General features: G+C 60.7%; 1 protein-coding gene across 2 annotated transcripts in view; it reads right to left on the bottom strand.

Annotated features, from left to right (window-relative positions):
• LOC139262808 (LON peptidase N-terminal domain and RING finger protein 1-like) overlaps positions 1-26178 on the bottom strand; it is a 175936-nt gene that overhangs the window by 48209 nt on the left and 101549 nt on the right. The window contains exon 1 of one of the 2 annotated variants that reach the window (XM_070877961.1): positions 5177-5793. The exons of the other annotated variant lie outside the window; for it this stretch is intronic. Within the exon in view, the coding sequence (XP_070734062.1) occupies positions 5177-5516 (340 nt within the window). The 5' untranslated portion in view covers positions 5517-5793. Of the gene's footprint in view, positions 1-5176; positions 5794-26178 lie in introns of those variants that run through there. 2 annotated transcript variants of the gene reach the window in all.

Raw genomic sequence — 26178 nt, 5'->3', positions numbered from 1 at the left:
ACACTCCCTCTCCCTCTGTCTTTCTACCCCTCACCCCTACCCCTCTGTCTGTCTCTCTCTCTCTCTCTCTCCTCTCCCCTGCCTCCCCCACCCCCTCTCTCTCCCTCCCTCCCTCCCTCTCTCTCACACGTTTACGTACACCTTCACAGACAGATGGGGCCTCAGTTTACCAAATAAAGTGCCAAAAACGCTCAGCAGGTCGGGCAGCTTCTGTGGAGAGAGAAAGAGTTAATGTTTCAGGTCGATGACCTTTCGTCAGAACAGGCGCTAAAACCCGAGGCAGTAACCCGGGACCCTAACCCGGGGCAGTAACCCGGGACCCTAACCCGGGGCAGTAACCCGGGACCCTAATCCGGGGCAGTAACCCGGGACCCTAACCCGGGGCAGTAACCCGGGACCCTAATCCGGGGCAGTAACCCGGGACCCGAACCCGGGGCAGTAACCCGGGACCCTAATCCGGGGCAGTAACCCGGGACCCGAACCCGGGGCAGTAACCCGGGACCCTAACCCGAGGCAGTAACCCGGGACCCTAACCCGGGACCCTAACCCGAGGCAGTAACCCGGGACCCTAACCCGGGGCAGTAACCCGGGACCCTAACCCGAGGCAGTAACCCGGGACCCTAACCCGGGACCCTAATCCGAGGTAGTAACCCGGGACCCTAACCCGAGGCAGTAACCTGGGACCCTAACCCGGGGCAGTAACCCGGGACCCTAACCCGGGACCCTAACCCGAGGCAGTAACCCGGGACCCTAACCCGGGACCCTAACCCGAGGCAGTAACCCGGGACCCTAACCCGAGGCAGTAACCCGGGACCCTAACCCGAGGCAGTAACCCGGGACCCTAACCCGGGGCAGTAACCCGGGGCCCTAACCCGGGGCAGTAACCCGGGACCCTAATCCGGGGCAGTAACCCGGGACCCGAACCCGGGGCAGTAACCCGGGACCCGAACCCGGGGCAGTAACCCGGGACCCTAACCCGGGGCAGTAACCCGGGACCCTAACCCGGGGCAGTAACCCGGGACCCTAACCCGGGGCAGTAACCCGGGACCCGAACCCGGGGCAGTAACCCGGGACCCGAACCCGGGGCAGTAACCCGGGACCCGAACCCGGGGCAGTAACCCGGGACCCTAACCCGGGGCAGTAACCCGGGACCCTAACCCGAGGCAGTAACCCGGGACCCTAACCCGGGGCAGTAACCCGGGGCAGTAACCCGGGACCCTAATCCGGGGCAGTAACCCGGGACCCGAACCCGGGGCAGTAACCCGGGACCCTAACCCGGGGCAGTAACCCGGGACCCTAACCCGGGGCAGTAACCCGGGAGCCTAACCCGGGGCAGTAACCCGGGACCCTAACCCGGGGCAGTAACACGGGACCCTAACCCGGTGCAGTAACCCGGGACCCGAACCCGGGGCAGTAACCCAGGACCCTAACCCGGGACCCTAACCCGGGGCAGTAACCCGGGACCCTAACCCGGGGCAGTAACCCGGGACCCGAACCCGGTGCAGTAACCCGGGACCCGAACCCGGGGCAGTAACCCGGGACCCGAACCCGGGGCAGTAACCCGGGACCCGAACCCGGGGCAATTACCCGGGACCCTAACCCGGGGCAGTAACCCGGGACCCTAACCCGGGGCAGTAACCTGGGGCAGTAACCCGGGACCCGAACCCGGGGCAGTAACCCAGTGCCCTAACCCGGGGCAGTAACCCGGGACCCTAACCCGGGGAAGTAACCCGGGACCCTAACCCGGGGCAGTAGCCCGGGACCCTAACCCGGGGCAGTAGCCCGGGACCCTAACCCGGGGCAGTAACCCGAGGCAGTAACCCGGGACCCTAACCCGGGGCAGTAACCCGGGACCCTAACCCGGGGCAGTAACCCGGGGCAGTAACCCGGGACCCTAACCCGGGGCAGTAACCCGGGACCCTAACCCGGGGCAGTAACCCGGGACCCTAACCCGGGGCAGTAACCCGGGACCCTAACCCGGGGCAGTAACCCAGTGCCCTAACCCGGGGCAGTAACCCGGGACCCTAACCCGGGACCCTAACCAGAGGCAGTAACCCGAGGCAGTAACCCGGGACCCTAACCCGAGGCAGTAGCCCGGGACCCTAACCCGGGACCCTAACCCGAGGCAGTAACCCGGGACCCTAACCCGGGGCAGTAACCCGGGGCAGTAACCCGGGACAGTAACCCGGGACCCTAATCCGGGGCAGTAACCCGGGACCCGAACCCGGGGCAGTAACCCGGGACCCTAACCCAGGGCAGTAACCCGGGACCCTAACCCGGGACCCTAACCCGGGGCAGTAACCCGGGAGCCTAACCCGGGGAAGTAACCCGGGACCCGAACCCGGGGCAGTAACACGGGACCCTAACCCGGGGCAGTAATCCGGGACCCGAACCCGGGGCAGTAACCCGGGACCCTAACCCGGGGCAGTAACCCGGGACCCTAACCCGGGGCAGTAACCCGGGACCCGAACCCGGGGCAGTAACCCGGGACCCGAACCCGGGGCAGTAACCCGGGACCCGAACCCGGGGCAGTTACCCGGGACCCTAACCCGGGGCAGTAACCCGGGGCAGTAACCCGGGACCCTAACCTGGGGCAGTAACCCGGGACCCTAACCCGGGGCAGTAACCCGGGACCCTAACCCGGTGCAGTAACCCGGGACCCGAACCCGGGGCAGTAACCCGGGACCCTAACCCGGGGCAGTAACCCGGGACCCTAACCCGGGGCAGTAACCTGGGGCAGTAACCCGGGACCCGAACCCGGGGCAGTAACCCGGGACCCTAACCCGGGGCAGTAACCCGGGACCCTAACCCGGGGCAGTAACCCGGGACCCTAACCCGGGGCAGTAACCCGGGGCAGTAACCCGGGACCCTAACCCGGGGCAGTAACCCGGGACCCTAACCCGGGGCAGTAACCCGGGGCAGTAACCCAGTGCCCTAACCCGGGGCAGTAACCCAGTGCCCTAACCCAGGGCAGTAACCCAGTGCCCTAACCCAGGGCAGTAACCCAGTGCCCTAACCCGGGGCAGTAACCCAGTGCCCTAACCCGGGGCAGTAACCCGGGACCCTAACCCGGGGCAGTAACCCGGGACCCGAACCCGGGGCAGTAACCCGGGACCCGAACCCGGGGCAGTAACCCGGGGCAGTAACCCGGGACCCTAACCCGGGGCAGTAACCCGGGACCCTAACCCGGGGCAGTAACCCAGTGCCCTAACCCGAGGCAGTAACCCGGGACCCTAACCCGGGGCAGTAACCCGGGACCCTAACCCGGGGCAGTAACCCGGGACCCGAACCCGGGGCAGTAACCCGGGACCCTAACCCGGGGCAGTAACCCGGGGCAGTAACCCGGGACCCTAACCCGGGGCAGTAACCCGGGACCCTAACCCGGGGCAGTAACCCGGGACCCTAACCCGGGGCAGTAACCCGGGACCCTAACCCGGGGCAGTAACCCAGTGCCCTAACCCGAGGCAGTAACCCGGGACCCTAACCCGGGGCAGTAACCCGGGACCCGAACCCGGGGCAGTAACCCGGGACCCGAACCCGGGGCAGTAACCCGGGACCCGAACCCGGGGCAGTAACCCGGGGCAGTAACCCGGGACCCTAACCCGGGGCAGTAACCCGGGGCAGTAACCCGGGGCAGTAACCCGGGGCAGTAACCCGGGGCAGTAACCCGGGGCAGTAACCCGGGGCAGTAACCCGGGACCCTAACCCGGGGCAGTAACCCGGGACCCTAACCCGGGGCCGTAACCCGGGGCCCTAACGCGGGGCAATAACCCAGTGCCCAGCCCCCAGTGCCCTAGCCCAGTGCACAGCCCGCAATGCCATTCCCCCAGTGCTCCAGCCCTCAGCGCTATGCTCCAGCCCCCAGTGACCCAGCCCTCAGCGCTATGCTCCAGCCCCCAGTGACCCAGCCCTCAGCGCTATGCCCAGCCCCCAGCGCAATGCCCAGCCCCCAGTGACCCAGCCCCCAGTGCTCCAGCCCCCAGCGCAATGCCCAGCCCCCAGTGACCAGCCCCCAGTGACCCAGCGCAATGCCCAGCCCGCAGTGACCCAGCCCCCAGCGCAATGCCCAGCCCCCAGTGACCCAGCCCCCAGTGCTCCAGCCCCCAGCGCAATGCCCAGACCCCAGCCCCCAGTGACCCAGCGCAATGCCCAGCCCCCAGCGCAATGCCCAGCCCCCAGTGACCCAGCCCCCAGCGCAATGCCCAGCCCCCAGTGACCCAGCGCAATGCCCAGCCCGCAGTGCTCCAGCTCCCAGCGCAATGCCCAGCCCCCAGTGACCCAGCCCCCAGCGCAATGCCCAGCCCCCAGTCCGCAATGCCCAGCCCCCAATGCCCAGTCCCCAGCGCAATGCCCAGCCCGCAGTGACCCAGCCCCCAGAGCAATGCCCAGCCCGCAGTGACCCAGCCCCCAGTGACCCAGCCCCCAGCGCAATGCCCAGCCCCCAGTGCTCCAGCCCCCAGCGCAATGCCCAGCCCCCAGTGACCCAGCCCGCAGTCCGCAATGCCCAGCCCCCAGTCCGCAATGCCCAGCCCCCAATGCCCAGTCCCCAGCGCAATGCCCAGCCCGCAGTGACCCAGCCCCCAGCGCAATGCCCAGCCCCCAGTGACCCAGCCCGCAGTGCTCCAGACCCCAGCGCAATGCCCAGCCCGCAGTGACCCAGCCCCCAGCGCAATGCCCAGCCCCCAGTGCTCCAGCCCCCAGTCCGCAATGCCCAGCCCCCAGTCCGCAATGCCCAGCCCCCAGCCCGCAGTGACCCAGCCCCCAGCGCAATGCCCAGACCCCAGTGCTCCAGCCCCCAGTCCGCAATGCCCAGCCCCCAGTCCGCAATGCCCAGCCCCCAGTCCGCAATGCCCAGCCCGCAGTGACCCAGCCCCCAGTGCAATGCCCAGCCCCCAGTGCTCCAGCCCCCAGCGCAATGCCCAGCCCCCAGTGACCCAGCCCCCAGTGCAATGCCCAGCCCCCAGTGCTCCAGCCCCCAGTGACCCAGCCTCCAGCGCAATGCCCAGCCCCCAGTCCACAATGCCCAGCCCGCAGTGAACCAGCCCCCAATGCACAATGCCCAGCCCGCAGTGAACCAGCCCCCAGCGCAATGCCCAGCCCCCAGTCCGCAATGTCCAGCCCCCAGTGCTCCAGCCCCCAGTGACCCAGCCCCCAGCCCGGGCGGAGCTGTCCTTACCGCAGTGCGGGGGCTGTGAGCGGCCGCCCCCCGGGCTGGGGCCGAGCTCGGTGCCGGGCCCGGGGCACCAGTTGTGGAGCAGCCCGCGGAGCAGCACGTTGACCCGGCTCCCCCAGCCCGGGCCGACCAGCGGCTCCCGGCACACGGGACACCGCGGGCTCGGTCCCCCCGGCCCACAGCCCCGGCACAGCGAGTGTCCGCAGGCCGCCGTCACCGGCTCCCAGAGCAGGCGGAGGCACAGCGGGCAGGCGAGCATCCCGGGCCGGGGCCGGGGCACCGGGAGCGGGGTCGGTCCAGGCTCCGGCTCCGACACCTGCACCTGCTCCGGGACCGGCTCCATCCCCCGCAGCGGCTCCGGGTGTGGACTGGGTTTGCTCGGTGCGGGTCCGGGTCCGGGTCCGGGTCTATACCGGGGTGTATCAGGTTCACTCCATGATCCGCTTTCTATGAACCGCAACTTATGCAAACATTTGAGGAGCCCACGTGCCGGCTCTGGATTGGCGGCGACTCTGGTTACAAATCCAGCTCTTTCATATAATCCTGCACCTAAACACTCCCAGAGCACACACTGCACCGAAACACTCCCAGTGCACACATTGCGTCCAAACACTCCCAGAGCACACACACTTCCAGTGCACACACTGCGCCCAAACACTCCCAGTGGACACACTGCGTCCATACACTCCCAGTGCACACACTCCCAGTGCACACACTACGCCCAGTGCAGACACTGCGCCCAAAGTCTCCCAGTGCTCACACTGTGCCCCCTGTGCACACACTGCACCAAAACACTTCCAGGGCGCACACTCCCAGTGCACACACTTGCTCCCATACACTCCCAGTGCACACACTGTGCATTCATTCCCAGTGCCATACTGCGCATTCACTCCCAGTGCACACACTGCGCCAAAACACTCCCAGTGCACACAGTGCCCAAATACTCCCAGTGCGCATTCACTCCCAGTGCACACTCCGCGCCAAAACACCCCCAGTGCACACACTACGCCCAAAAACTCCCAGTACACACACACTCCCAGTGCACACACTGCTCCCAAACACTCCCAGTGCACACACTGCGCCCAAACACTCCCGGTGCACCCACTGTGTCCAAACACTCCCAGTGCACACACACTCCCGGTGCACACACTGTGTCCAAACACTCCCAGTGCACACACTCCCAGTGCACACACTGTGCACAAATACTCCCCGTGCACACACACTCCCATGCACACACTGCGCCCAAACACTCCCAATGCACGCACTGCGACCAAACACTCCCAATGCACGCACTGCGACCAAACACTCCCAATGCACACAACTGCGCCCAAGCACTCTCTGTGCACCCACTGTGCCCAAACACTTACTGTATACACACTGCGTTCAAACACTCCCAGTGCACACACTGAGCCCAAACACTCCCAGTGCACACACACTCCCAGTGCACACACTGCGCCCAAACACTCCCAGTGCACACACTGCGTCCAAACACACTCCCAGTGCACTGCGTCCAAACACTCCCAGTGCACACACTGCGTCCAAACACACCCAGTGGACACACTGCGCCCAAATACTCCCCGTGCACACACACTCCCAATGCACACACTGCGCTCAAAAATTCCCAATGCACGCACTGCGACCAAACACTCCCAGTGCACACACACTCCCAGTGCACACACTGCGCCCAAACTCTCCCAGTGCATACACATTCCCAGTGCACACACTGCGCCCAAACACTCCCAGAGCACACACTGAGCATCCAATCCCAGTGCACACAGTGCGCCCAAACTCTCCCAGTGCACACACATTCCCAGTGCACACACTGCGCCCAAACACTCCCAGAGCACACACTGAGCATCCAATCCCAGTGCACACACTGCGCCTAAACAGTCCCAGTGCACACACTACGCCCAAACACTCCCAGTGCACACACTACGCCCAGTGCAAATACTGTGCCCAAAGTCTCCCAGTGCTCACACTGTGCCCCCTGTGCACACACTGCACCAAAACACTCCCAGGGCACACACTCCTGCCATACACTCCAGGTGCACACACTGCGCATTCACTCCCAGTGCCATACTGCGCATTCACTCCCAGTGCACACACTGCGCCAAAACACTCCCAGTGCACACAGTGCCCAAATACTCCCAGTGCGCATTCACTCTCAGTGCACACACTGCCCCAAAACACCCTCTGCACACACTGCGCCCAAACACTCCCTGTGCACCCACTGTGTCCGAAACACTCCCAGTGCACACACACTCCCAGTGCACACACACTCCCAGTGCACACACTGTGTCCAAACACTCCCAGTGCACACACACTTCCAGTGCACACACTACGCCCAAACACTCCCAGTACACACACACTCCCAGTGCACACACTGCGCCCAAACACTCCCAGTGCACACACAATCCCAGTGCACACACTGCGCCCAAACACTCCCAGTGCGCACACTGCGCCCAAACACTCCCAGTGCGCACACTGCACCCAAACACTCCCAGAGCACACACTGAGCATTCACTCCCAGTGCACACACTGCGCCCAAACACTCCCAGTGCACACACTGCGCCCAGTGCACACTCTGCGTGCAAACACTCCCAGTGCACACTGCGCCCAAACACTCCCAGTGCACAGACTGCATCCAAACACTCCCAGTGCGCACACACTCCCAGTGCACACACTGCGCTCAAACACTCCCAGTGCACACACTCCCAGTGCACACAACTGCGCCCAAGCACTCTCGGTGCACCCACTGTGCCCAAACACTTACTGTATACACAGTGTTCAAACACTCCCAGTGCACACACTGAGCCCAAAAACTCCCAGTGCACACTTACGGCGCCCAAACGCTCCCAGTGCACACACACTCCCAGTGCACACATTGCGCCCAAACACTCCCAAGGCACGCACTGCAACCAGACACTCCCAGTGCACAGACACTCCCAGTGCACACACTGCGCCCAAACACTCCCAGAGCACATACACTCCCAGTGCACACACAACCCGCAAACACTCCCAGTGCACACACACTCCCAGTACACACTCCTAGTGCACACACTCCCAGTGCACCCACTGCGCCCAAACACTCCCAGTGCACACACTGCGCCCAAACACTCCCAGTGCACACACACTCCCAGTGCGCACACACTCCCAGTGCACACACTACGCCCAAACACTCCTAGTGCACACACCCCCAGTGCACCCACTGCGCCCAAACATTCCCAGTGCATACACTCCCAGTGCACACACTGCGGCCAAACACTCCCAGAGCAAACACTGCGCCCAAACACTCCCAGTGCGCACACATTTCCAGTGCGCACACTGCGCGCAAACACTCCCAGTGCACACATACTCCCAGTGCACACCCCCCCCCAGTGCGCACACACCCCCAGTGCACACTGCGCCCAAACACTCCCAATGCACACACTGCGCCCAAACACTTCCAGTGCACACACACTCCCAGTGCACACTGCGCCCACACACTCCCAGTGCACACACTGCGTCTAAACACTCCCAGTGCTCACACTGCGCCAAAACACTCCCAGTGCACACACTCCCAGTGCACACTGCGCCCAAACACTCCTAGTGCACACACCCCCAGTGCACCCACTGCGCCCAAACATTCCCAGTGCATACACTCCCAGTGCACACACTGCGCCCAAACACTCCCAGAGCGCACATACTCCCAGTGCACACACACACCCAGTACACACACACTCCCAGTGCACACTGCGCCCAAACACTTCCAGTGCACACACACTCCCAGTGCACACACTGCGCCCAAACGCTCCCAGAGCACACACTGCGTCCACACACTCCCAGTGCACACACACTCCCAGTGCACACACTGCACCCAAACACTCCCAGAGCACACACTGCGCCCAAACACTCCCAGTGCACACACATTCCCAGTGCACACGCTGCGCGCAAACACTCCCAGTGCACACACACTCCCAGTGCACACTGCGCCCACACACTCCCAGTGCACACACTGCGTCCAAACACTCCCAGTGCACACACTGCGCCAAAACACTCCCAGAGCACACACAACGCGCAAACACTCCCAGTGCACACACACTCCCAGTGCACACACTGCGCCCAAACGCTCCCAGAGCACACACTGCGTCCACACACTCCCAGTGCACACACCCCCAGTGCACACACTGCGCCCAAACACTCCCAGAGCACACACTGCGCCCAAACACTCCCAGAGCACACACTGCGCGCAAACACGCCCAGTGCACACTGCGCCCACACACTCCCAGTGCACACACTGCGTCCACACACTCCCAGTGCACACACTGCGCCCAAACACTCCCAGTGCACACACTGCGCCCAGTGCACACTGCGCCCAAACACTCCCAATGCACACACTGCGCCCAAACACTCCCAGTGCGCACACACTCCCAGTGCACACACTGCACCCAAACACTCCCAGTGCATACATTGCGCCCAAACACTCCCAGTGCATACACTGCGCCCAGTGCATACACTGTGCCCAAACACTCCCAGTGCACACTTACGGCGTCCAAATTCTCCCAGTGCACACACACTCCCAGTGTACACACTCCTACTGCACACACTCGCAGTGCACACACTGCGCCCAAACACTCCCAGTGCACACTGCGCCCAAACACTCCCAGTGCACACACACTCCCAGTGCACACTGCGCCCAAACACTCCCAATGCACACACTGCGTCCACACACTCCCAGTGCGCACACACTCCCAGTGCACACACACTCCCAGTGCACACACTGCGCCCAAACACTCCGCCCAAACACTCCCAATGCACACACTCCCAGTGCACACACACTCCCAGTGCACACACACTCCCAGTGCACACACTGCGCCCAAACACTCGCAGTGCACACACTGCGCCCAAACACTTCCAGTGCACACACTCGCAGTGCACACACTGCACCCAAACACTGCCAGAGCGCACACTGCGCCCAAACACTCCCAGTGCACACTGCGCCCAAACACTCCCAGTGCTCACACTGCGCCCCGTGCACACACTGCGCCCAAACACTCGCAGTGCACACACACTCCCAGTGTACACACTTAGCCCAAACACTCCGTGTACACACTGCGCCCAAACACTCCTAGTGCACACACTAACAGTGCACCCACTGCGCCCAAACACTCCCAGTGCATACACTCCCAGTGCACACACTGCGCCCAAGCACTCTCGGTGCACCCACTGTGCCCAAACACTTACCGTACACACACTGCGCCCAAACACTCCCAATGCACAAACTGCGACCAAACACTCCCAGTGCAGACACATTCCAATGCACACACTGCGCCCAAACACTCCCAGAGCACACAGAGCATTCACTCCCAGTGCACACACTGCGCCCAAACACTCCGCCCAAACACTCCCAATGCACACACTGCGTCCACACACTCCCAGTGCACACACATTCCCAGTGCACACACTGCGCCCAAACACTCCCAGTGCACACTGCGCCCAAACACTCCCAGTGCACACACACGCCCAGTGCACACACACGCCCAGTGCACACACACGCCCAGTGCACACACACGCCCAGTGCACACACTGCGCCCATTCACTCCCAGTGCAGACACTGAGCATTCACTCCCAGTGCACACACTGCGCCCAAACACTAGCAGTGCAAACTGCGCCCAAACACTCCCAGTGCACACACACTCCCAGTGCACACACTGCGCGCAAACACTCCCAGTGCACACACACTCCCACTGTGCGCAAACACTCCCAATGCACAGACTGCGTCCAATTACTCCCAGTGCACACACCCTCCCAGTGCACACACTGCGCCCAAACACTCCCAGTGCACACACACTCCCACTGCGCCCAAACACTCCCAATGCACAGACTGCGCCCAAACACTCCAGTGCACACAAACTCCCACTGCACACACTGCGCCCAAACACTCCCAGTGCACACAAACTCCCAATGCACACTGCGCCCAAACACTCCCAGTACACACACTGCGCCCAAACACTCCCAGTGCACACACTCCCAGTGCACACAACTGCGCCCAAGCACCCAAACACTTACCATACACACACTGCGCCCAAACACTTCCAGTGCACACACTCGCAGTGCACACACTGCACCCAAACATTGCCAGAGCACACACTGCGCCCAAACACTCCCAGTGCACACTGCGCCCAAACACTCCCAGTGCTCACACTGCGCCCCGTGCACACGCTGCGCCCAAACACTCGCAGTGCACACACACTCCCAGTGTACACACTTAGCCCAAACACTCCGTGTACACACTGCGCCCAAACACTCCTAGTGCACACACTCCCAGTGCACACACTGCGCCCAAACACTCCCAGAGCAAACACTCCCAGTGCACACAACTGCGCCCAAGCAATCTCGGTGCACCCACTGTGCCCAAACACGTACCGTACACACACTGCGCCCAAACACTCCCAATGCACACACTGCGACCAAACACTCCCAGTGCACACACATTCCAATGCACACACTGTGCCCAAACACTCCCAGAGCACACAGAGCATTCACTCCCAGTGCACACACTGCGCCCAAACACTCCCAGTACACACACACTCCCAGTGCACACTGCGCCCAAACACTTCCAGTGCACACACACTCCCAGTGCACACACTGCGCCCAAACGCTCCCAGAGCACACACTGCGTCCACACACTCCCAGTGCACACACACTCCCAGTGCACACACTGCACCCAAACACTCCCAGAGCACACACTGCGCCCAAACACTCCCAGTGCACACACATTCCCAGTGCACACGCTGCGCGCAAACACTAACAGTGCACACACACTCCCAGTGCACACTGCGCCCACACGCTCCCAGTGCACACACTGCGTCCAAACACTCCCAGTGCACACACTGCGCCCAAACACTCCCAGTGCACACACACTCCCAGTGCACACTGCGCCCAAACACTCCCAATGCACACACTGCGCCCAAACACTCCCAGTGCGCACACACTCCCAGTGCACACACTGCGCTCAAACACTCCCAGTGCATACATTGCGCCCAAACACTCCCAGTGCATACACTGCGCCCAGTGCATACACTGTGCCCAAACACTCCCAGTGCACACTTACGGCGTCCAAATTCTCCCAGTGCACACACACTCCCAGTGCACACACTGCGCCAAAACACTCCCAGAGCACACACCACGCGCAAACACTCCCAGTGCACACACACTCCCAGTACACACTCCTACTGCACACACTCCCAGTGCACACACTGCGCCCAAACACTCCCAGTGCACACTGCGCCCAAACACTCCCAGTGCACACACACTCCCAGTGCACACTGCGCCCAAACACTCCCAATGCACACACTGCGTCCACACACTCCCAGTGCGCACACACTCCCAGTGCACACACACTCCCAGTGCACACACACTCCCAGTGCACACACTGCGCCCAAACACTCCGCCCAAACATTCCGCCCAAACACTCCCAATGCACACACTGCGTCCACACACTCGCAGTGCACACACTGCACCCAAACACTGCCAGAGCACACACTGCGCCCAAACACTCCCAGTGCACACTGCGCCCAAACACTCCCAGTGCTCACACTGCGTCCCGTGCACACACTGCGCCCAAACACTCGCAGTGCACACACACTCCCAGTGTACACACTTAGCCCAAACACTCCGTGTACACACTGCGCCCAAACACTCCTAGTGCACACACTCCCAGTGCACCCACTGCGCCCAAACACTCCCAGTGCATATACTCCCAGTGCACACACTGCGCCCAAACACTCCCAGAGCAAACACTCCCAGTGCACACAACTGCGCCCAAGCACTCTCGGTGCACCCACTGTGCCCAAACACTTACCGTACACACACTGCGCCCAAACACTCCCAATGCACACACTGCGACCAAACACTCCCAGTGCACACACATTCCAATGCACACACTGCGCCCAAACACTCCCAGAGCACACAGAGCATTCACTCCCAGTGCACACACTGCGCCCAAACACTCCGCCCAAACACTCCCAATGCACACACTGCGTCCACACACTCCCAGTGCACACACATTCCCAGTGCACACACTGCGTCCAAACACTCCCAGTGCACACACTGCACCCAAACACTCCCAGTGCACACTGTGCACACACACTCCCAGTGCACACATTGCGTCCAAACACTCCCAGTGCACACACAATCCCAGTGCACACACACGCCCAGTGCGCACACACGCCCAGTGCGCACACACGCCCAGTGCACACACACGCCCAGTGCACACACACGCCCAGTGCACACACTGCGCCCATTCACTCCCAGTGCACACACTGAGCATTCACTCCCAGTGCACACACTGCGCCCAAACACTCCCAGTGCAAACTGCGCCCAAACACTCCCAGTGCACACACACTCCCAGTGCACACACTGCGCGCAAACACTCCCAGTGCACACACACTCCCACTGCGCCCAAACACTCCCAATGCACAGACGGCGTCCAAATACTCCGTGCACACACCCTCCCAGTGCACACACTGCGCCCAAACACTCCCAGTGCGCACACACTCCCACTGCGCCCAAACACTCCCAATGCACAGACTGCGTCCAAATACTCCCAGTGCACACACACTCCCAGTGCACACACTGCGCCCAAACACTCCCAGTGCACACAAACTCCCAATGCACACTGCGCCCAAACACTCCCAGTACACACACTGCGCCCAAACACTCCCAGTGCACAGTGCGCCCAAACACTCCCAGTGCACACACACTCCCAGTACACACACACTGCGCCCACACACTCCCAGTGCACACAATGCGTCTAAACACTCCCAGTGCACACACTGCGCCAAAACACTCCCAGTGCACACACACTCCCAGTGCACACTGCGCCCAAACACTCCCAATGCACACACTGCGCCCAAACACTCCCAGTGCGCACACATTCCCAGTGCACACACTGCGCGCAAACACTCCCAGTGCGCACATACTCCCAGTGCACACACACTCCCAGTACACACACACTCCCAGTACACACTGCGCCCAAACACTTCCAGTGCACACACTGCGCCCAAACGCTCCCAGAGCACACACTGCGTCCACACACTCCCAGTGCACACACCCCCAGTGCACACACTGCGCCCAAACACTCCCAGAGCACACACTGCGCCCAAACACTCCCAGAGCACACACTGCGCGCAAACACGCTCAGTGCACACTGCGCCCACACACTCCCAGTGCACACACTGCGTCCAAACACTCCCAGTGCACACACTGCGCCCAAACACTCCCAGTGCACACACTGCGCCCAGTGCACACTGCGCCCAAACACTCCCAATGCACACACTGCGCCCAAACACTCCCAGTGCGCACACACTCCCAGTGCACACACTGCACCCAAACACTCCCAGTGCATACATTGCGCCCAAACACTCCCAGTGCATACACTGCGCCCAGTGCATACACTGTGCCCAAACACTCCCAGTGCACACTTACGGCGTCCAAATTCTCCCAGTGCACACACACTCCTAGTGCACACACTGCGCCAAAACACTCGCAGTGCACACACTGCGCCCAAACACTCCCAATGCACACACTGCGTCCACACACTCCCAGTGCACACTCCCAGTGCACACACTGCGCCCAAACACTCGCAGTGCACACACTGCGCCCAAACACTTCCAGTGCACACACTCGCAGTGCACACACTGCACCCAAACACTGCCAGAGCACACACTGCGCCCAAACACTGCCAGTGCACACTGCGCCCAAACACTCCCAGTGCACACTGCGCCCAAACACTCCCAGTGCTCACACTGCGCCCCGTGCACACACTGCACCCAAACACTCGCAGTGCACACACACTCCCAGTGTACACACTTAGCCCAAACACTCCGTGTACACACTGCGCCCAAACACTCCTAGTGCACACACTCCCAGTGCACCCACTGCGCCCAAACACTCCCAGTGCATACACTCCCAGTGCACACACTGCGCCCAAACACTCCCAGAGCAAACACTCCCAGTGCACACAACTGCGCCCAAGCACTCTCGGTGCACCCACTGCGCCCAAACACTTACCGTACACACACTGCGCCCAAACATTCCCAATGCACACACTGCGACCAAACACTCCGCCCAAACACTCCCAATGCACACACTGCATCCACACACTCCCAGTGCACACACATTCCCAGTGCACACACTGCGTCCAAACACTCCCAGTGCACACACTGCGCCCAAACACTCCCAGTGCACACTGCGCCCAAACACTCCCAGTGCACACACACTCCCAGTGCACACATTGCGTCCAAACACTCCCAGTGCACACACACGCCCAGTGCACACACACGCCCAGTGCACACACACGCCCAGTGCACACACTGCGCCCATTCACTCCCAGTGCCGACACTGAGCATTCACTCCCAGTGCACACACTGCGCCCAAACACTCCCAGTGCAAACTGCGCCCAAACACTCCCAGTGCACACACACTCCCAGTGCACACACTGCACGCAAACACTCCCAGTGCACACACACTCCCACTGTGCCCAAACACTCCCAATGCACAGACTGCGTCCAAATACTCCCAGTGCACACACCCTCCCAGTGCACACACTGCGCCCAAACACTCCGTGCACACACACTCCCACTGCGCCCAAACACTCCCAATGCACAGACTGCGTCCAAATACTCCCAGTGCACACACACTCCCAGTGCACACACTGCGCCCAAACACTCCCAGTGCACACAAACTCCCAATGCACACTGCGCCCAAACACTCCCAGTACACACACTGCGCCCAAACACTCCCAGTGCACACACTCCCAGTGCACACAACTGCGCCCAAGCACCCAAACACTTACCATACACACACTGCGGTCAAACACTTCCAGTGCACACACTCGCAGTGCACACACTGCACCCAAACACTGCCAGAGCACACACTGCCCCCAACACTCCCAGTGCACACTGCGCCCAAACACTCCCAGTGCTCACACTGCGCCCAAACACTCGCAGTGCACACACACTCCCAGTGTGTACACACTGCGCCCAAACACTCCCAGAGCAAACACTCCCAGTGCACACAACTGCGCCCAAGCACTCTCGGTGCACCCACTGTGCCCAAACACTTACCGTACACACACTGCGCCCAAACACTCCCAATGCACACACTGCGACCAAACACTCCCAGTGCACACACATTCCAATGCACACACTGCGCCCAAACACTCCCAGAGCACACAGAGCATTCACTCCCAGTGCACACACTGCGCCCAAACACTCCGCCCAAACACTCCCAATGCACACACTGCGTCCACACACTCCCAGTGCACACACATTCCCAGTGCACACACTGCGTCCAAACACTCCCAGTGCACACACTGCGCCCAAACACTCCCAGTGCACACTGCGCCCAAACACTCCCAGTGCACACACATTCCCAGTGCAGACATTGCGTCCAAACACTCCCCGTGCACACACAAGCCCAGTGCACACACACGCCCAGTGCACACACACGCCCAGTGCACACACACGCCCAGTGCACACACTGCGCCCATTCACTCCCAGTGCACACACTGAGCATTCACTCCCAGTGCACACACTGCGCCCAAACACTCCCAGTGCAAACTGCGCCCAAACACTCCCAGTGCACACACACTCCCAGTGCACACACTGCGCGCAAACACTCCCAGTGCACACACACTCCCACTGCGCCCAAACACTCCCAATGCACAGACTGCGTCCAAATACTCCCAGTGCACACACCCTCCCAGTGCACACACTGCGCCCAAACACTCCCAGTGCACACACACTCCCACTGCGCCCAAACACTCCCAATGCACACACTGCGTCCACACACTCCCAGTGCACACACATTCCCAGTGCACACACTGCGTCCAAACACTCCCAGTGCACACACTGCGCCCAAACACTCCCAGTGCACACTGCGCCCAAACACTCCCAGTGCACACACACTCCCAGTGCACACATTGCGTCCAAACACTCCCAGTGCACACACACGCCCAGTGCACACACACGCCCAGTGCACACACACGCCCAGTGCACACACACGCCCAGTGCACACACACGCCCAGTGCACACACTGCGCCCAAACACTCCCAGTGCAAACTGCGCCCAAACACTCCCAGTGCACACACACTCCCAGTGCACACACTGCGCGCAAACACTCCCAGTGCACACACACTCCCACTGTGCCCAAACACTCCCAATGCACAGACTGCGTCCAAATACTCCCAGTGCACACACCCTCCCAGTGCACACACTGCGCCCAAACACTCCCAGTGCTCACACTGCGCCCCGTGCACACACTGCGCCCAAACACTCGCAGTGCACACACACTCCCAGTGTACACACTTAGCCCAAACACTCCGTGTACACACTGCGCCCAAACACTCCTAGTGCACACACTCCCAGTGCACACACTACGCCCAAACACTCCCAGAGCAAACACTCCCAGAGCAAACACTCCCAGAGCAAACACTCCCAGAGCAAACACTCCCAGTGCACACAACTGCGGCCAAGCACTCTCGGTGCACCCACTGTGCCCAAACACTTACCGTACACACACTGCGCCCAAACACTCCCAATGCACACACTGCGACCAAACACTCCCAGTGCACACACATTCCAATGCACACACTGCGCCCAAACACTCCCAGAGCACACAGAGCATTCACTCCCAGTGCACACACTGCGCCCAAACACTCCCAGTACACACACACTCCCAGTGCACACTGCGCCCAAACACTTCCAGTGCACACACGCTCCCAGTGCACACACTGCGCCCAAACGCTCCCAGAGCACACACTGCGTCCACACACTCCCAGTGCACACACACTCCCAGTGCACACACTGCGCCCACACACTCCCAGAGCACACACTGCGCCCAAACACTCCCAGTGCACACACATTCCCAGTGCACACGCTGCGCGCAAACACTCCCAGTGCACACACACTCCCAGTGCACACTGCGCCCACACACTCCCAGTGCACACACTGCGTCCAAACACTCCCAGTGCACACACTGCGCCCAAACACTCCCAGTGCACACACACTCCCAGTGCACACTGCACCCAAACACTCCCAATGCACACACTGCGCCCAAACACTCCCAGTGCGCACACACTCCCAGTGCACACACTGCGCCCAAACACTCCCAGTGCATACATTGCGCCCAAACACTCCCAGTGCACACTGTGCCCAAACAGTCCCAGTGCACACTTACGGCGTCCAAATTCTCCCAGTGCACACACACTCCCAGTGCACACACTGCGCCAAAACACTCCCAGAGCACACACAACGCGCAAACACTCCCAGTGCACACACACTCCCAGTACACACTCCTACTGCACACACTCCCAGTGCACACACTGCGCCCAAACACTCCCAGTGCACACTGCGCCCAAACACTCCCAGTGCACACACACTCCCAGTGCACACTGCGCCCAAACACTCCTAATGCACACACTGCGTCCACACTCCCAGTGCGCACCCACTCCCAGTGCACACACACTCCCAGTGCACACACACTCCCAGTGCACACACTGCGCCCAAACACTCCGCCCAAACACTCCCAATGCACACACTGCGTCCACACTCTCCCAGTGCACACACACACCCAGTGCACACACTGCGCCCAAACACTCGCAGTGCACACACTGCGCCCAAACACTTCCAGTGCACACACTCGCAGTGCACACACTGCACCCAAACACTGCCAGAGCACACACTGCAACCAAACACTCCCAGTGCACACTGCGCCCAAACACTCCCAGTGCTCACACTGCGCCCCGTGCACACACTGCGCCCAAACACTCCCAGTGCATACACTCCCAGTGCACACACTGCGCCCAAACACTCCCAGAGCAAACACTCCCAGTGCACACAACTGCGCCCAAGCACTCTCGGTGCACCCACTGTGCCCAAACACTTACCTACACACACTGCGCCCAAACACTCCCAATGCACACACTGCGACCAAACACTCCCAGTGCACACACATTCCAATGCACACACTGCGCCCAAACACTCCCAGAGCACACAGAGCATTCACTCCCAGTGAACACACTGCGCCCAAACACTCCGCCCAAACACTCCCAATGCACACACTGCGTCCACACACTCCCAGTGCACACACATTCCCAGTGCACACACTGCGTCCAAACACTCCCAGTGCACACACTGCGCCCAAACACTCCCAGTGCACACTGCGCCCAAACACTCCCAGTGCACACACACTCCCAGTGCACACATTGCGTCCAAACACTCCCAGTGCACACACAAGCCCAGTGCACACACACGCCCAGTGCACACACACGCCCAGTGCACACACTGCGCCCATTCACTCCCAGTGCACACACTGAGCATTCACTCCCAGTGCACACACTGCGCCCAAACACTCCCAGTGCAAACTGCGCCCAAACACTCCCAGTGCACACACACTCCCAGTGCACACACTGCGCGCAAACACTCCCAGTGCACACACACTCCCACTGCGCCCAAACACTCCCAATGCACAGACTGCGTCCAAATACTCCCAGTGCACACACCCTCCCAGTGCACACACTGCGCCCAAACACTCCCAGTGCACACACACTCCCACTGCGCCCAAACACTCCCAATGCACAGACTGCGTCCAAATACTCCCAGTGCACACACACTCCCAGTGCACACACTGCGCCCAAACACTCCCAGTGCACACAAACTCCCAATGCACACTGCGCCCAAATACTCCCAGTACACACACTGCGCCCAAACACTCCCAGTGCACAGTGCGCCCAAACACTCCCAGTGCACACACACTCCCAGTACACACACACTGCGCCCACACACTCCCAGTGCACACAATGCGTCTAAACACTCCCAGTGCACACACTGCGCCAAAACACTCCCAGTGCACACACACTCCCAGTGCACACTGCGCCCAAACACTCCCAATGCACACACTGCGCCCAAACACTCCCAGTGCGCACACATTCCCAGTGCACACACTGCGCGCAAACACTCCCAGTGCGCACATACTCCCAGTGCACACACACTCCCAGTACACACACACTCCCAGTACACACTGCGCCCAAACACTTCCAGTGCACACACACTCCCAGTGCACACACTGCGCCCAAACGCTCCCAGAGCACACACTGCGTCCACACACTCCCAGTGCACACACACTCCCAGTGCACACACTGCGCCCACACACTCCCAGTGCACACACTGCGTCCAAACACTCCCAGTGCACACACTGCGCCCAAACACTCCCAGTGCACACACTGCGCCCAGTGCACACTGCGCCCAAACACTCCCAATGCACACACTGCGCCCAAACACTCCCAGTGCGCACACACTCCCAGTGCACACACTGCACCCAAACACTCCCAGTGCATACATTGCGCCCAAACACTCCCAGTGCATACACTGCGCCCAGTGCATACACTGTGCCCAAACACTCCCAGTGCACACTTACGGCGTCCAAATTCTCCCAGTGCACACACACTCCCAGTGCACACACTGCGCCAAAACACTCCCAGAGCACACACAACGCGCAAACACTCCCAGTGCACACACAGTCCCAGTACACACTCCTGCACAGACTCCCAGTGCACACACTGCGCCCAAACACTCCCAGTGCACACTGCGCCCAAACACTCCCAGTGCGCACACACTCCCAGTGCACACTGCGCCCAAACACTCCCAATGCACACACTGCGTCCACACACTCCCAGTGCGCACACACTCCCAGTGCGCACACACTGCGCCCAAACTCTCCGCCCAAACACTCCCAATGCACACACTGCGTCCACACACTCCCAGTGCACACACACTCCCAGTGCACACACTGCGCCCAAACACTCCCAGTGCACACACTGCGCCCAAACACTTCCAGTGCACACACTCGCAGTGCACACACTGCACCCAAACACTGCCAGAGCACACACTGCGCCCAAACACTGCCAGAGCACACTGCGCCCAAACACTCCCAGTGCACACTGCGCCCAAACACTCCCAGTGCTCACACTGCGCCCCGTGCATACACTGCGCCCAAACACTCGCAGTGCACACACACTCCCAGTGTACACACTTAGCCCAAACACTCCGTGTACACACTGCGCCCAAACACTCCTAGTGCACACACTCCCAGTGCACCCACTGCGCCCAAACACTCCCAGTGCATACACTCCCAGTGCACACACTGCGCCCAAACACTCCCAGAGCAAACACTCCCAGTGCACACAACTGCGCCCAAGCACTCTCGGTGCACCCACTGTGCCCAAACACTTACCTACACACACTGCGCCCAAACACTCCCAATGCACACACTGCGACCAAACACTCCCAGTGCACACACATTCCAATGCACACACTGCGCCCAAACACTCCCAGAGCACACAGAGCATTCACTCCCAGTGCACACACTGCGCCCAAACACTCCGCCCAAACACTCCCAATGCACACACTGCGTCCACACACTCCCAGTGCACACACATTCCCAGTGCACACACTGCGTCCAAACACTCCCAGTGCACACACTGCACCCAAACACTCCCAGTGCACACTGCGCCCAAACACTCCCAGTGCACACACGCGCCCAGTGCACACATTGCGTCCAAACACTCCCAGTGCACACACACGCCCAGTGCACACACACGCCCAGTGCACACACACGCCCAGTGCACACACACGCCCAGTGCACACACTGCGCCCATTCACTCCCAGTGCAGGCACTGAGCATTCACTCCCAGTGCACACACTGCACCCAAACACTCCCAGTGCAAACTGCGCCCAAACACTCCCAGTGCACACACACTCCCAGTGCACACACTGCGCGCAAACACTCCCAGTGCACACACACTCCCACTGTGCCCAAACACTCCCAATGCACAGACTGCGTCCAAATACTCCCAGTGCACGCACCCTCCCAGTGCACACACTGCGCCCAAACACTCCCAGTGCACACACACTCCCACTGCGCCCAAACACTCCCAATGCACAGACTGCGTCCAAATACTCCCAGTGCACACACACTCCCAGTGCACACACTGCGCCCAAACACTCCGCCCAAACACTCCCAATGCACACACTGCGTCCACACTCTCCCAGTGCACACACACACCCAGTGCACACACTGCGCCCAAACACTCGCAGTGCACACACTGCGCCCAAACACTTCCAGTGCACACACTCGCAGTGCACACACTGCACCCAAACACTGCCAGAGCACACACTGCAACCAAACACTCCCAGTGCACACTGCGCCCAAACACTCCCAGTGCTCACACTGCGCCCCGTGCACACACTGCGCCCAAACACTCCCAGTGCATACACTCCCAGTGCACACACTGCGCCCAAACACTCCCAGAGCAAACACTCCCAGTGCACACAACTGCGCCCAAGCACTCTCGGTGCACCCACTGTGCCCAAACACTTACCTACACACACTGCGCCCAAACACTCCCAATGCACACACTGCGACCAAACACTCCCAGTGCACACACATTCCAATGCACACACTGCGCCCAAACACTCCCAGAGCACACAGAGCATTCACTCCCAGTGAACACACTGCGCCCAAACACTCCGCCCAAACACTCCCAATGCACACACTGCGTCCACACACTCCCAGTGCACACACATTCCCAGTGCACACACTGCGTCCAAACACTCCCAGTGCACACACTGCGCCCAAACACTCCCAGTGCACACTGCGCCAAAACACTCCCAGTGCACACACACTCCCAGTGCACACATTGCGTCCAAACACTCCCAGTGCACACACAAGCCCAGTGCACACACACGCCCAGTGCACACACACGCCTAGTGCACACACACGCCCAGTGCACACACTGCGCCCATTCACTCCCAGTGCACACACTGAGCATTCACTCCCAGTGCACACACTGCGCCCAAACACTCCCAGTGCAAACTGCGCCCAAACACTCCCAGTGCACACACACTCCCAGTGCACACACTGCGCGCAAACACTCCCAGTGCACACACACTCCCACTGCGCCCAAACACTCCCAATGCACAGACTGCGTCCAAATACTCCCAGTGCACACACCCTCCCAGTGCACACACTGCGCCCAAACACTCCCAGTGCACACACACTCCCACTGCGCCCAAACACTCCCAATGCACAGACTGCGTCCAAATACTCCCAGTGCACACACACTCCCAGTGCACACACTGCGCCCAAACACTCCCAGTGCACACAAACTCCCAATGCACACTGCGCCCAAATACTCCCAGTACACACACTGCGCCCAAACACTCCCAGTGCACAGTGCGCCCAAACACTCCCAGTGCACACACACTCCCAGTACACACACACTGCGCCCACACACTCCCAGTGCACACAATGCGTCTAAACACTCCCAGTGCACACACTGCGCCAAAACACTCCCAGTGCACACACACTCCCAGTGCACACTGCGCCCAAACACTCCCAATGCACACACTGCGCCCAAACACTCCCAGTGCGCACACATTCCCAGTGCACACACTGCGCGCAAACACTCCCAGTGCGCACATACTCCCAGTGCACACACACTCCCAGTACACACACACTCCCAGTACACACACACTCCCAGTACACACTGCGCCCAAACACTTCCAGTGCACACACACTCCCAGTGCACACACTGCGCCCAAACGCTTCCAGAGCACACACTGCGTCCACACACTCCCAGTGCACACACACTCCCAGTGCACACACTGCGCCCACACACTCCCAGTGCACACACTGCGTCCAAACACTCCCAGTGCACACACTGCGCCCAAACACTCCCAGTGCACACACTGCGCCCAAACACTCCCAATGCACACACTGCGCCCAAACACTCCCAGTGCGCACACACTCCCAGTGCACACACTGCACCCAAACACTCCCAGTGCATACATTGCGCCCAAACACTCCCAGTGCATACACTGCGCCCAGTGCATACACTGTGCCCAAACACTCCCAGTGCACACTTACGGCGTCCAAATTCTCCCAGTGCACACACACTCCCAGTGCACACACTGCGCCAAAACACTCCCAGAGCACACACAACGCGCAAACACTCCCAGTGCACACACAGTCCCAGTACACACTCCTGCACAGACTCCCAGTGCACACACTGCGCCCAAACACTCCCAGTGCACACTGCGCCCAAACACTCCCAGTGTGCACACACTCCCAGTGCACACTGCGCCCAAACACTCCCAATGCACACACTGCGTCCACACACTCCCAGTGCACACACACTCCCAGTGCACACACTGCGCCCAAACACTCGCAGTGCACACACTGCGCCCAAACACTTCCAGTGCACACACTCGCAGTGCACACACTGCACCCAAACACTGCCAGAGCACACACTGCGCCCAAACACTGCCAGAGCACACTGCGCCCAAACACTCCCAGTGCACACTGCGCCCAAACACTCCCAGTGCTCACACTGCGCCCCGTGCATACACTGCGCCCAAACACTCGCAGTGCACACACACTCCCAGTGTACACACTTAGCCCAAACACTCCGTGTACACACTGCGCCCAAACACTCCTAGTGCACACACTCCCAGTGCACCCACTGCGCCCAAACACTCCCAGTGCATACACTCCCAGTGCACACACTGCGCCCAAACACTCCCAGAGCAAACACTCCCAGTGCACACAACTGCGCCCAAGCACTCTCGGTGCACCCACTGTGCCCAAACACTTACCGTACACACACTGCGCCCAAACACTCCCAATGCACACACTGCGACCAAACACTCCCAGTGCACACACATTCCAATGCACACACTGCGCCCAAACACTCCCAGAGCACACAGAGCATTCACTCCCAGTGCACACACTGCGCCCAAACACTCCGCCCAAACACTCCCAATGCACACACTGCGTCCACACACTCCCAGTGCACACACATTCCCAGTGCACACACTGCGTCCAAACACTCCCAGTGCACACACTGCACCCAAACACTCCCAGTGCACACTGCGCCCAAACACTCCCAGTGCACACACACTCCCAGTGCACACATTGCGTCCAAACACTCCCAGTGCACACACACGCCCAGTGCACACACACGCCCAGTGCACACACACGCCCAGTGCACACACACGCCCAGTGCACACACACGCCCAGTGCACACACACGCCCAGTGCACACACTGCGCCCATTCACTCCCAGTGCAGGCACTGAGCATTCACTCCCAGTGCACACACTGCACCCAAACACTCCCAGTGCAAACTGCGCCCAAACACTCCCAGTGCACACACACTCCCAGTGCACACACTGCGCGCAAACACTCCCAGTGCACACACACTCCCACTGTGCCCAAACACTCCCAATGCACAGACTGCGTCCAAATACTCCCAGTGCACACACCCTCCCAGTGCACACACTGCGCCCAAACACTCCCAGTGCACACAAACTCCCAATGCACACTGCGCCCAAACACCCCCAGTACACACACTGCGCCCAAACACTCCCAGTGCACACACACTCCCACTGCGCCCAAACACTCCCAATGCACAGACTGCGTCCAAATACTCCCAGTGCACACACACTCCCAGTGCACACACTGCGCCCAAACACTCCCAGTGCACACAAACTCCCAATGCACACTGCGCCCAAACACCCCCAGTACACACACTGCGCCCAAACACTCCCAGTGCACACACTCCCAGTGCACACAACTGCGCCCAAGCACCCAAACACTTACCATACACACACTGCGCCCAAACACTTCCAGTGCACACACTCGCAGTGCACACACTGCACCCAAACACTGCCAGAGCACACACTGCAACCAAACACTCCCAGTGCACACTGCGCCCAAACACTCCCAGTGCTCACACTGCGCCCCGTGCACACACTGCGCCCAAACACTCCCAGTGCATACACTCCCAGTGCACACACTGCGCCCAAACACTCCCAGAGCAAACACTCCCAGTGCACACAACTGCGCCCAAGCACTCTCGGTGCACCCACTGTGCCCAAACACTTACCTACACACACTGCGCCCA

This window comes from Pristiophorus japonicus, chromosome 4 (assembly GCF_044704955.1).
Source record: "Pristiophorus japonicus isolate sPriJap1 chromosome 4, sPriJap1.hap1, whole genome shotgun sequence".
Classification (NCBI taxonomy): domain Eukaryota; kingdom Metazoa; phylum Chordata; class Chondrichthyes; family Pristiophoridae; genus Pristiophorus; species Pristiophorus japonicus.
The sequence above is the reverse complement of the archived record's forward strand: the minus strand, read 5'-3'. Positions and strand labels throughout refer to the sequence as shown.